The sequence below is a fragment of the Lathyrus oleraceus genome, chromosome 7 (genome assembly GCF_024323335.1).
Source record: "Lathyrus oleraceus cultivar Zhongwan6 chromosome 7, CAAS_Psat_ZW6_1.0, whole genome shotgun sequence".
Taxonomy (NCBI): Eukaryota; Viridiplantae; Streptophyta; class Magnoliopsida; order Fabales; family Fabaceae; genus Lathyrus; species Lathyrus oleraceus.
In genome coordinates this window covers 499,535,746-499,550,402 of record NC_066585.1, presented here as the reverse complement: position 1 = coordinate 499,550,402, position 14,657 = coordinate 499,535,746, and the positions used below count along the sequence as shown (strand labels likewise).

At 37.7% G+C, this 14,657-nt stretch overlaps 1 protein-coding gene across 1 annotated transcript; it reads left to right on the top strand.

Annotated features, from left to right (window-relative positions):
• The first annotated feature begins 12,409 nt into the window (after nucleotides 1–12,409).
• On the top strand, nucleotides 12,410–13,222 carry LOC127104581 (uncharacterized). The gene is made up of 2 exons (XM_051041761.1): nucleotides 12,410–12,559; nucleotides 12,839–13,222. The coding sequence occupies exons 1-2, from the start codon at nucleotides 12,410–12,412 to the stop codon at nucleotides 13,220–13,222; spliced, it is 534 nt and encodes a 177-aa protein (XP_050897718.1).
• Nucleotides 13,223–14,657: the final 1,435 nt, after the last annotated feature.

Sequence of the window (14,657 nt, the reverse complement as noted above, 5' to 3'; positions counted from 1 at the left end):
CCCAAATGGAGTTTTGATCAACATGACAAATGATCCTTATGCAATAATCTTTCCATCCATTACTCATAAGGTGGTGTTTCCATTTTTGGCATAGCATTTTCAAAGGCTTGGACATAATAGTGCAATTTTGGAAAATCATTCAATTTGCATTGCATGAGCTATTACCATCCAATCTGCACGTCCAATTTAATTTCATCATGCATCAGCTACCAAATCTAGTTGGAATTGGACCCTCCATGCGCCTGTACAGGCCCATGCATGGAGGCCCTTTCCATTCATGCAAATTTGAAATCATGCATTCAACACTGCCTTGCCTATAAATACTGTTGATCCTAAGTGTTGGCATCAATTTTGGTAAAACAAAGAGTGTTCACAAGATGTTATGTGTGATGTCTTAACATGAGATATCATATGTACCTGCTGGAGTTCAAGAATATGTTCATGCAGGATTATTTCAGACTGCCATACACAATGCCATGGCTTCTGATATTGGATGTACCTGCTGGAGCTTAAATGAAAGACATGTTCATCCAGGATTGTTTCAAGATTTCATACACAAGGTCATGGGATCTGATATGGTTGTACCTGCTGGAAGAAATAAAAGGAATTATTGGATTATGCAGGATTTTTCCAGGATGTCAGATCCGATGTCATGACATCCTGTACACAGAACATTCAGTGTGAATGTCTGGTGTTTTGTGATTGCATAATTAATGGCAATCTTTGTATGATTGAAGATCTGATTAGCTGGCGCATTCAATCATGGATTACAACCTATTTTACTTATTTTCCAAGGAGATCTAACCAGCTGTTATAAAAAGATTTGATTGGAAAAATAGATTTAGGGTTTCCAAGATGTCCAAGCCCAACTGAAAGCTTCTATAAAAAGGGACTTAGAAAACCTGTTTGAACACACAACCAATACTGAGCGAAATATAGAGAGAGAGCTAGGGTTTGTGTCTGTTTAGTCGTAAGACTTGTAAGCCATTCAAGTCATCTTTTGATGATTGAATTGGACTGATTTGTGGTTGTAATTTGTCACTCTAAAGCTGTTAAGCAAGAGTGTGTGTCTACTTAATCAAAGTTGTGAACCAAGATTAAGTGTGTGTCTTCTTGATCAAAGCTGTGAAGCAAGATCAAGAGTGTGTCTTCTTGATTGAAACTGTGAAGTAAAATCAAGAGTGTGTTATTGAAAAGTATTTTCTTTTCTCAAGGGATTGTTGTTTAAAATCACAGGTGTGATTGTAGGGAAGTGAGTGGGCTCTCATATCTAAGAGTGCTTAGGTAGAAATTGCACGGGTAGAGATTAGGTGAGAAAGACTGTAACTTGTTGAAGTGTATGGAGAGTCTTTAAACTGATTCTATTTTAGTGAATTTCCTTCCTGGCTTGGTAGCCCCCAGATGTAGGTGAGTTGGACCGAACTGGGTTAACAATTGCTTGTGTCATGTGCTTTATCATTCAGTATCTTTATCCTATTTGTGTTAACAGATATTAGTGTCGTGACATTACCTTCGACATCTTATATCTGATACCAGAATTTCAAATACAATTCCATATCTTCATATTTTATCAACCTGAAGGTGCCCCAAATGTTGCTAAACTAAAATCACATCCCTCACTAAAGGAACTAGCTCACTTTTCTCTCCAATTTCAGATCTGAACTTTGGTTTCCTCGATCAATTTTCAGATCTTAAAGTTCCTAAACCTTCTTCTCCTTGATCTATAGTGTGGACTATAAGCAATAGCATTAAAGAATTGTGACTCAAAGCCCTGCAAATCAGAGGTTTACCTCAACTGTTATTTTCTTCGAATCAGCTTGCATAGTGCTTATTTCTCATTGTTGTTGTGTGATCTGAAGTCCTCTGCATAGAGGCAACATTATTGTGCTTTCAATTTTCAAAAATCATGAAGTTCATATGAACACCACAGATCTTCCACTTCTGATTTCTCTCAATATAGAGATCTAGAATGGATTTGAGTGGTACAAGGGTGATATACATCACCCCAGCTCTCGATTGATGTATGGATCGTGTCTTTTGGTTACCATTTAAATCTCTGCAAATTTGGACTTGGCCGGAGTTTGGTAGAAATCTGGATCGTGTCTCCCAATGATTCACATTCCTTCTGTTTGAAGTTCAGGATTTCATACCTTTTTTTCAGGAATATTGATGCTGGAAAGTACTCATTTAAGAATGCAGTTTCCATCTCCTCCCATGATGTGATACTATTGGATGGGAGAGAATAGGACTATTCTTCCGCATCTTCAGCTAAAGTGAACGGGAACATTCTCAATTTTTTTGCTTCATCAGTATGACCATCAATTTTCAAAGTGGTGCTCATGGTCAGAAATCTTTGTAGGTGCTTGTTGGCATCTTCATTAACCTTTCCAGTGAAAGGTTTTCTCTCTAGTTGATTGATTGTGCTAGGATGCAGTTGAAAATTCGCCATTTTTACCGATTGATTGACAATGGTCAGTCTACCACCTGACGCGTTTGCACCTCCATAGTCACCTAGGAGTCTTTCCGGAGGTGGGGGAGGTGGAATCAGAGGATTATCAGCCATTGGTTCTTCTTCGGAATCAGAGTGATCATAGGTAACCTCTTCTTTGGAATCCACTCTTGCGTTCTTGCGTCTCCGGTGAAGGGTTCTCACGATTTCTGCGTCAAAAAAAAAATTCAGCTGAGGATTCTCCTCGCATACATAAATTAGTAAATTATACTATATAAATGACAGAAAAATAAATTTTTTCCAGAGCAACAAAATTTTAATGGAACTTTAAAATTAAACTCTATATTTTGGTAGTCCCCGGCAGCGGCGCCAAAAACTTGATCGGAAAAATAACAAGTGTACTATTTCGCTTGTTATTGTAATAAAGGGGAAGTTTCCTGAATGTCAATCTCAATGACTACAAGTTAATATTGAGTTCAATTCATCATTCAATTAAACAAAAATTATAATTGGGGTTTTTAATTTAAAATTATAATAATAATAATGAAAAATAAGGGTTTGCAAGGTAAGAGGAACAATCCCAGGGAAGGTGTATGATTTATCCCTGTAACAACTCTAAGTACTATTGCATCAACAAATATCAATTACTACTAGTTCTCAAGGGTATTTTCTCCCAAGTCCTTGGTTAGAAAACCTTTAATCATTCAACCTCAATTTCTATGTCCATAGGCAATTAGCGTGAAGTTAAGCTTTATTATATCAAGAATGCTCTGATTCATACATGGTATCCCTAGTCCTAGGTAATATCTATTGTAGAGCAACCTTATGAAAACCTTACAATGACGGTCCAACCTAATTGATAACCATAAAACAATCTCGATTGGTCCGAAAGAGAAAACATTAAACACATCAAAAGATTACCGTAAAAATAATATTATAAATGCAATCATAAACTCATAGTCATTACAATTCTAAACCAGGGACTCCCCCTAGCATTGGGGGGTTTAGCTACTCATATTGTTCAAAATAAATTCAATATAAAAAATACACATTACAAGTAATTGGATGACTTGGATCTTCAATCGCTTCCGCTCATGAAAACCTTCCGCTCTCCGAATTCCTTGATCTCTGTAATCCTTGCTTGTTTACAATATTGTGTCCACCTCGTTCCAAGATGATCTTTTCTTTGGTAGAAGGTCCCCTAATATAGTGAAAATTCGTAAGCAACAGGTGGACAACCCTAAACATCCTTGTAGCTCAAGCCTGATAACAAAAGCCCGAAGACAGGAAAATTCTAGGCCTGGGATGACATCCTGACACACCTATGGAGATGTAACAAGGCTTGGTGTTGGCCTGACACGAGCCGTGTCAGCTGATACGGCCGGCCGTGTCAGGCTTTTGCCTTCACTCCTAGTTCTCCTTCTGCCTAACATGGCCCGTGTCAGACCTCCTATACTGAATGTTTTTCCTTTCTTCGCTTGCCGGAATTCCTCACTGTCTTGCTTCGAGTTCCTCGATTCTTCTACCTGGACCTGTAGGACAAAAACACAGACATCCCACGGATAAAATCACGAAAATATGAAATAACAATGACAATTAATAGAAATGCTAAAATATATGACAGGAATTAAAATTGACTTTAAAGATACCAAAATACTTGCACAGTATCTCAAAATCCTCGGTTTCTTGTCGGATCAATAACGAAAACTCAATGAAAATGGTGATTGATCACATATGCATCTGCAATAGAATCTATCATGTATGCCATGTTATATACTTGACCAGATGTCTCGTATGCTTTAAGTGCAACGAGTAAGTACCAATTTGATCCCGGTGATGCTCATTTGGTAGCTGTCAAGAATATACTTAAATATTTGAGAAGGACTAAGGACTCATTCTTGATATATGAAGGTCACGAAGAGCTTGCTGTAATTGGATACACTGATGTTAGCTTCCAGACAGATAAGGACGACTTTAGATCGCAATCTGGTTATGTGTTATGCTTAAACGGTGGCGTTGTGAGCTGGAAAAGTTCAAAGCAAGATACAATTGTTGATTCTACAATCGAGGTCGAGTATATTGCTGCCTCAAGTGCAACAAAGGAAGCTGTTTGGATCAAAAAGTTCATTAGTGAACTTGGCATAGTTCCTAGCATTGTGGATCCCATTAATCTCTATTGTGATAACAATGGTGCTATTGCATAAGCTAAGGAGCCTAGATCTCACCAACGATCCAAACACATACTTAGGCATTATCACCTCAGTCTAGAGATAATAGATAGAGGAGATGTGAAAATATGCAGAGTACCTACACTTGACAATATTGCTGACCCAGTGACAAAGCCTCTTGCGCATCAGAAGCATGATAGCCATACTAGATCTATGGGTATTAGGGGTATGCCTGATTGGCCCTAGTCCTAGTGGAAGATTGTTGGTGTAAGCCCTAGAGGCCAATACTTTTTGAACTTGTATCGAATTATTTATTAATAATAAAAGGATTTTTCTTTATTATGTTTGTTTAATAAAGTCCCTAGAATAGCTAGTCCGTTTAATGTATCAAGTGTGACTTAATCATGAGATCCCATTAAACATAAGGACACTATTCTTAAGGTATCCATAGTCGAGCTTTGTTATGAAGTGGGATGACATTAAAGCATTAAGACTATTATATATATAGACTGATGATCACATCTCATGGATCATGGATAAGGAGTTATTAAGTCTTAAACATAGGTATGGATATTAGGAGTAATATTTATATTGGATTGACTCACTATGAGAATACTACATAAAATGTTATGCAAAGTGTCATAAGTTATTATCATGGTGATAGTGGTGTATACCACCATTCGACCTAAAATCACTATGGACCCTAGATGTAGAGTCGAGTGCTTTATTGCTGATCAAATATTGTCTGTAACTAGATGACCATAAAGGTAGTTGATGGGTACTCCACGAAGCATGCTGAGGGACATGAGTGACCTAGATGTAATTTTCCCATCCTGCGTAACAGGATAAATGTATAAAGGCCCAATATTGAACTGGACAAGGATGACACAGTCTATGCCTTATGTTCAATATAGACATAAGGGAAAAGGGTAATTGTACACACAAGTATTATCACAAAAAAAGATTTGTCAGATCACATGACATTTTTGTGTCTTGGGTAGCCGTGATGTGTTGCTAGATACAACTCACTGTTTATTATGTTAAATACTTGATTTAATATAATTGCCAATGTCACGAAAACCTACAAGGTCATACACAAAAGGACGAATCGATGAGAGATAAAGTAAATAAGGAACATCGTAAGGTATTGTGCACTTAAGGGAATTGTATAACATCGTAAGGTACAATGCACTTAAATAGAATACAAAATATGGTAAGGTACCACACGCTTAAGTGATTTTTGGTATACCATAAGATATGGGCCACATACACTTAAGTGAGCTTTTTAGCTTGCAACCCATACAAGTGGTTCTATAAATAGAACCCTTGTGCATAAGAATTTCACTTGATGAAATTTCATTTCTCTCTCTCTCTCTCTCTCTCTCTCACTCACTCACTCACTCACTCAAAGCCTTCATTTGTAGTAGCTAGCACTGAGACTGAAGGAATGCATTCGTGTGGACTAAGTAGAGGTGTTGTTACCATTCAACGCTCGTGATCACTCCTTAGATCTGCATCAAAGGTTTCAATCGCCACAAGAGGTAACGGTTTCTATCACTGATCATGCCCATTCGTAAGGATCACTAAAGGAAATTTTTTAATTTCGCTACGTTTTGGATTATAATTTACTTTCAATAAGAACCTCTAGAAAATCGGTCAAATAAATTGAAACCTCTGACCGGGTTATGTTAATTAAAACCTCTGACCAAAGTTAAAGTCCAAGTAAATAAGAACCTCTGGCAAATTGGTCAAGTAAGTTGAAACCTTTGACCGAATTATGTTAACTAAAACCTCGGGCCTAATTCAAAATCGAAATTAAGTGAAATTTTTGCATGGTAGGTTAATTTTCTTGAGCTTTCTAAAAGATTGAGTCGATAGACTTCAGGCGCGGATCAAAGTAAATATTGTTAAGGTATAAACCTTAAATAAATCTAAGATGTGTCTCGGGGCTATACATATAATCGGGAATTAACATTGATAAAAATCATTCAAGATAATAAAAATACATTTAAAAAAAGGCCTTAGAAGGGCTCAAAACATTGTACTAGGAAATAGAAGGAAATTATCCAAACATTACAAACACGCATCACCATGGATAACTAACGATAAAATCAAATAAGTCTAATCAACATACTCATCCTCCTCTTGAACATCACGAGATGGACCACTGATCGTAGCATCCTTAGATACCTCGACTTCAGGAGAAACTTCCTTCATATCTACAAGTCGTCCATCAACCATAGTCTTGAAAAAGTCCACCTCGGACACATTAAGGTCAGGCTAGAGGCACAACTCTTAGGCTTTAGCTCTCTCAAAACCATCACCGTTGGCTGAAATAATGTCCACATGAGCCTCTTTCAAAGACTTTTTTAGAGTCTCGTTAGCCTCACAGGTCTTTTCAACATCTTGGATCAAGCTGGCGATAGTTGATTCGAGCTTCAAACATTTGGATTCTGAGGTCTCTTTTTGTTCCTTCACTTCCAATAATTGCTTATTCAGGTCGTTCACCTTGTCAGTTTGAACCTTCAAGGAATCCTTTAACTGAATGACCTCATTGGTAAGAAGGATTTCATTCTGCTAATAGGCTTCACTAACTTCAAATAGTCCCATGGTCATAACATCGCATCTCATCCAATAGGATACAATGTTTTTGGTTAGCTGTTGGCCCCTATAGTCTTCACCTTCTCAACATCCTCTATCACATTCAAATGGTCGTAAAAAAAATTCAGGCCATTAAAGCTATTGGACCAAAACTTGAATTCACTTGATGGGTTGGCTTTATAGCTGCTGCTGGAGGCACCGGAATCCTGGATTAAGGTAGTAACGGCCAAATCGGCATGACTTATAGGACCCCCCATTAAAGTTTTCATCTTCTTGGGGGAACCTGTATTCGAGCTTCCAGGAAGGGGATGGGAAATATCTTGTGTCTCTGAAGCACTTGGGGATGCCTTACCAGCCTCAACTTTCCTCTTTTTGAGGGCTCGTGTCTGAATACCAGACAAATCAGTCTTAAAGGAAGATTGTTCTCCTCTCCTCGCTCTCGCTTCAACCATCAATTTCGTTTGTTCCGCTAGCTTAAGGCTTGTCATTTTAGTTGAAAAGTAATGAGCAAATAAATTCATAGGAGTAAACATGAAGAGATTACTAGAGTATTGTAAGAGACATATAAGCATTACCCAGAAAGTTAGAGATTTGTTCCGGATCATCAGTCATGTTTAGGAAATCCTTAACCTTTACTACCCAGTAAACATCTAGAATAGCTAAAGCTAGGATCTCCAAAAAATATAATTTGTCATAGTCAAAACCAGACATCGACAACAAATTATCCATCCACTAAATCGAGAAGTGTTGGCCCCCATCCAATGCATACATAACTTGAGAGCACCTTTTTCCACTTCTCACCCGAAGAAACTTATCTTTGAAACCTTTGTGGTTGGTAGTATAAGCTTGGATTAAACTTTTCCCTGGGATTTCACTAAGGGAAGCCTAACCTCCTTTGTCCTCCCCTTTTAACTCAAAGAAAGAAAAGAACAAACCCAAGATGGGATTTTGTTCACCGCCTCACAAACGATCTCAAAGGCGTTAATAAAGCCCCAACCATTTGGGCGTAATTGAGAAGGGGAGATATTTAAGGTTTTTAAAGGTCGGATTCAAAATCAGTAAAAGGGATATGGATCTTAAAATCCTCAATTACCCATATATAAAAATAAAAATATTCATCTGATACTCCCTTTCATCAAGTAATACAAACTCTTTCACCTGCCGCACAAGGTTCTAACACGACATCCTCTTCGTTCCCAGTTGAAGAAATCTGCTCGTTCGATTAGAGTTTAGAAATATCATTATCACCAATTGTGATGTGATTGTATCTTAAGACTTTTTTATCAATAAATGACCCCATCATCTCCATCATAATATCCACATAACCTGATGATGAAGATTCTGAATCAGTTTCACTACAAAGTGAAGAAATGTCTCCATAAACTTCCTTAAGGATTTGATCGAGTTCTACTTAACCCAGACGACCCTCACATTATTTCATGCACTCATCCCAGAGCTTGCTTCTTCTCGGGCATTGAGGGAAATCAATACATTTCTTGAATCACCGCACTCGTGTATTATAACCAAAATAAAAGAAATAAATAGGAGCAAGTAGAGCAAAAAAGCAATACTTGAGATTTGTGCTTGCAAGTAACTGGTAGAAAGCGCAAAAATCTGGACAAAGATCTTGAAGAAAATGAGGGCCGAGAATGATGAACAGAGAAACGAGGAAAGTTGGAGTTTCATGGAAAGAAATTTTAAACGATTCGGAAACCCTATTGAGCTAGAATCATGATGGAAATTAGCTTCCCCATAAAAGTCATCATGACAAAGAGAGAGGGGGATATGCTAATAAAAACATCATTATTACTCTTAAAAACCCATTATCGCATGCTAAACGGTTCACAAGATGACCATTGGGTTAAACCAAGTCGGATGGAAGTACAACCATTCAAGAAAAGAGAATTCTGGGTTCTCTATCTAAACACTTCACCCCTTTGGGTCTCGTGATCGGGGGGGCTTATGTACACCCGAAAATTCTATAAAGTTGATCTATCAGTCATTGTGATCGAGTTCCTAAGTCGGGTATTTATGAAAATTAAATGATTACCGAGTTGCTACATGTGATATAAGTAGGATCCCAGGTTGTAGGGTTCTCGGAGGAACGACGATGTGTGTGGTCGGTGTAACGGATATGGGGAAGTTCCATGGTTGCAAGGACGTTACAAAAGGTGATAAAAAAGACATTACATGACAATGATGACGACGACGAACGTTAACATCATCATTTAATCTGGAAAACTGAAGGGACACTTCTTAAATGATCTCTAGAAGTGAGACAAATATAAAAAGGACTCTCCAATAAGGAGAAAAGGAGGGCGAAGTAACAACCGAATTCAAAGTACATTTGTGGTCTCACCTGACTCGCCTCAGGGAGATTATCCAAAAATATTTATCATGAACATAACATAATTACACTCTTCCACTATTTTTATAAGTTTGATTACAGTATTTTGATTACAACGAACTATCACACGATAATTCCTCTTGCTGATGCAGACACCAAACTGCTAAAAAAAAGATTCCTCAAGATCATGATCCAATAACCTCGTTATCCACAATAACTTGCTCCAAATATTCATGTGTGGCGATCCCCCTGATCCCACCGATTTCTTGTCTGAGTGTTTTCCATTAATTGAGCATATATTGGACAACTCCCGACTTTGTCTGCGAGCAATCTTTCTACAACGCCACCAAAGAATGATAACTTCCAACTCTGCCTTACAGACCATTGATACTTGATCTCGCCAAATTATTCCTTGGAGTATATTGGAAACTCTCTTCGTGATATATAACAAATCAATAGCAAACTACATTCAAGAAACGATACCCACACATGTTACACAATAACCAGCTTCACACAAAAAGATTAGATACCCTAATGTACCACTAGTCTCCCTCAACACTCAATCTTTATAGGAAGGTCCACAATAAAAGGGAAAGAATACTAAGGATGAATATGATGAACAATGCCACATAATCTCAACCAACTACTAAAATTATAAGGTGTTAGTCAAGTAATTCAATTTTGGTGAATGAATAACACACACAAGGTTCTCTCAAGTTTCTAGATGAATGAGTCTTGGTTCTTGATTGATATCAAGAGCTTGATCTATCACAACAATATTAATCAACTCACTCTCTCTAATTGACACAAAGACAACAACAAAATTACACAAGAACAAGATGCAACAAAAAGAGATAATGAATTGACATGGATTCAAAATCAAGAAGTTGGTTTTGTAGATGAAGAGAAAGATTCATGGTATAAGGATGAACACACTAAGAAGAGAAGACAAAATCACATTTTTTTCTCTATGGGTTTCGTCATAGGTTTCACACACTCGTTTCTTTCACCAAAAGAAACAACTATTTACATGAGAGATGGAAAATTGGATTTTTAGATACGTGATTCGAATTAAGAAGGATTTGTGATTCAAATCAATCTGGACAAGCCTAAAAGGGGAATTTTTCAAAGCTCATGATTCAAATCATGATATCCACTTGATTAGAATCAAATGAGGTTACGATTTAAATCATGTTCAAGTTGTGATTTAAATCATTTGGTCCTGATGTAAATTCCAATTTTCAAGGGTGAATGATTCGAATTAGAGACAACACATGATTCAAATCAAATACCAAAATATCCAAGTTTAAATGTTCTAACTTGTGATTCAAGTTACGCTTGTGGAAATGACAAAAGAGTATTTTCATGGGCTCAAAAATGAAATACTAACAAGGATAGAAGGAATTTAATTTATGAAATGTATAAGGTTCTCAATGGTACAAATTAATAGTAACCGAAGTGATTATAATCAAATTGAAATGATAAAAGCGTACAAGCAAACAAACAATACAATATTCAAATTATAAATACACAATCCTACTTATATCAATCAATAATCGAATTGACAAAAACATCAAATCAAAAATGATACTCAAAGCACATAAATGATACCAAATGATACTTTGTACTTTCAGAGGTGGTTTGGTGTTAAGCGGCGGATATGGTAATCTTTGACGTTACCATAACTTCAAGAGTTTGTTATCTAATTTGTTCAAGAAAGAGACCGGTTTCTCAAGAGAAGAAGAACAATGATCTACGTGAAGGAAATAAGAGATTTGAGAGATAAGATTGGTAATATGCGAGAAGTAAATCGGTGATTTGAGAGAGAAGATTGTTGATCTATCTCTTTAGTGAATAGACAATGATTTTAGTGGGAAAACGGTGGGAATCAAGAGTCGTTTTCCATAGAAAACACCATTGTTCCATTTGAGAACCATAAACAAGTTATGGAGTGGTGGAATGAGATATTGGAGCGGTGGAGAAAACTTATGATACGGTGAAGAACGTTGGACCTACAAGTAGGGATGGCAAAATAAATCGTACTCGCATATAAAATCCATCACAAGTATGGGGCGAATACCTTAATAGATTTCCACGAATAAGATAAATGAATATTTAAATATTAATTTTTAATGGCTACGAATATGAGTTTAATCACGTGCCCACGAATATCCGTATCCATTACTAAATAATAAAAATTATTGAAATATCATTAGTTTATTATACTATGTCTTTTCATCTTAGAAAAAATAGTTTTCTCATGTTTCTTTTTTCTTGAAGTTTTCTTTGAAGAAAACGTTTCACATTTCATACAAATTCTATTTGATCATTTTATATTTAAGTTCCTTCTATATTCCAGACCTCACTTCAACAATTCCAGTGAAATTATTTCACTGTCGAACCAAAAGTATCGTCCTTCCTCCATCCAATTAATGTCTCCCTTCTGATAGAATATAATATTTTGTTATAATTAGTCATAATTAGTTTCCCTATAATTATGTTACACATTGATGTACATATATTCTATTTAGATCAATGAGAAGGATACGGTTTCCATTATCTTACATGGTATCAATCCTAACCGATCCCTCTCTCTAAAAAAAAGCAAACGCAGAAACGCGTTTCTTCTTCTCCCTCATTACAGTTCGTCGCCGCATGCTTCTTCTCCCTCCTTGAAGTCTGACGCTGCAACATGACTACCGTCCTCTGTACCACCGCCGTCGAACACGAGAACCGCCCTATTCTCTTGCCTTCAGCCTCTATTCGCGCCGCCGCCGTTGCACACCACCGTGCACAAGGACCCACGTGATTCCGATCCCTGTTCTACGACTGACACCTGCAACCATGTCTGATTCAGACCATTCAGAACACAGTGGCGCCGATACCCATAAATCCGCCGATACTGGTGATTCCGCGCAACCTAAGAACACCACTTTTCGAGGTTCCAAATCAGAGTTTCATACCTATCTTGTCGTCTCCAATATTAGGAACCATGTTCCTATTATTCTTAAGATGGAAAAAGATCAATATGGTACCTAGGCCGAGCTTTTCCGCATCCATGCTCGCTCACATTGAGTCCTGCATCACATCGTTCCATCTATCGGAAAAGAGCCACCAGCAGTTACTGACGCCAACCATGAACAATGGTCCACTCTTGATGCCACCGTTCTTCAGTGGATTTATTCTACTATTTCTACCGATTTGTTGACCATTATTCTGGAACCCAACTCCACTGCATTGGAAGCATGAAGTCGCTTGAAAGATATTTTTCAGGACAACCAAAATGTTCGAGTTGTCACTCTTGAGCAAGAGTTTTCTAATCGTATGAAGGATTTTCCCAATGTCTCTCCTTACTGTCAGCGTCTTAAGATGTTTTCTGATCAGTTAAGAAATGTCGGCTCCCTTGTCAAAAATCATCGTCTGGTCCTTCAGCTGATCTCTGGTCTCCCAGAAGCTTACCACAGTGTTGCTACTTTGATTCGCCAGAGCAACCCTCTTCCGGCATTCTATCAGGCTCGTTCCATGCTCACTTTAGAAGAAGCCGGTATGGCTAAGATGGCAAACACATGCTCTCATGCTGCTATGCACACCACTCATCCGAAACCTACTGAAGACACCTCTCAGCGTGACAACCGTTCTCGCTCCCATGGCAACTAGGGTCATGAAGGGGGACGTGGTAACCGCAGTACACCTCAGTCTGGAGCTCCCACCACTCCCTCACCTTGGTCCGCTCCTCCTTGGCAACAACAACAACAATACCCAACCTGGGAACCATGAGGTTGTACTACACCACCATGGACTATGCCACCATGTTCGTATCCCACCTCTCAGTGGACACACCCTTCCGGTCCTCCTAAGCAGCCATGGAATTCTAATTCATGACACCGAACATAACACAAATAACCACATCTCACCAACCACTTCACCTTAATCATGTCCTACATGCCCCAAAAATTATTAAAAATTTAATTTCTGTGAGACGACTCACCACTTACAACAATGTTTCTGTTTCCTTTGACCCTTTTGGTTTTACTGTCTCTGATTTTCAGACGGGGATGACCCTTCTCAGATGTGACAGTCCTGGAGATCTTTATCCAGTTACCACTCCTCCCAGTTTTGCCGGTCTCACATCCAGTCTTTGGCATAGTCATCTTGGTCATCCTAGCGTGTCTGTTTTGAATTCCCTTCGCAAAAATAAGTTTATATGTTGTGAGCCTTTTAATTCTTCTGTCGTTTGTGACTATTGTGTTTTAGGCAAACAAGTCAAATTGCCATTTTTTGATTCTCAAACTACGACTTTGATGCCTTTTGACATTTTACATAGTGATTTATGGACATCTCCAATTTTAAGTTCTGCTGGTCATAAATATTATGTCTTATTCTTAGATGATTTTACAAACTTCTTGTGGACTTTTCCTATTAGCAAAAAATCTCGTGTCTTTGAAACGTTCAAGTCACTTACTCAACTCATTCAAATTCAATTTTTGCAACAAGTCAAAACATTTCAATGTGACAATAACGGTGAATATAATAATGAGCTTTTTCAAAAATGTTTCACTAATCATGGTCTAGTTTTTCGTTTCTCTTGTCCCCACACATTCTCACAAAATGGGAAAGCGGAACGCAAAATAAGAACCATTAATAATATGATACGCACTATGCTAGCTCATTCTTCTGTTCCCCCCTCGTTTTGGCATCATGCTTTCCATATGGCAACTTACCTGTTAAATATTATTCCCTGTAAAACACTTCATAATCAGTCACCAACACAACTCCTGTATCATCGTGATCCCACCTACACACATCTCAGATTCTTTGGTTATCTATGTTATCCTTTATTCCCGTCATCTACCATTCATAAGTTACAATCCCGCTTTACTCCGTGTGTCTTCTTGGGTTATCCGCTGAACCATAGAGGTTACAAGTGTTTTAATTTGTCTAATAGAAAATTAATAATTTCGAGGCATATTATCTTTGATGAAACTCAATTTCCCTTCACCAAGATACACTCCCATTCACCTCACTCTTATCAATTCCTAGATGATGACCTTCACCCCTACCTTATACATCAGTGGCAAAATCAAATTTCTCC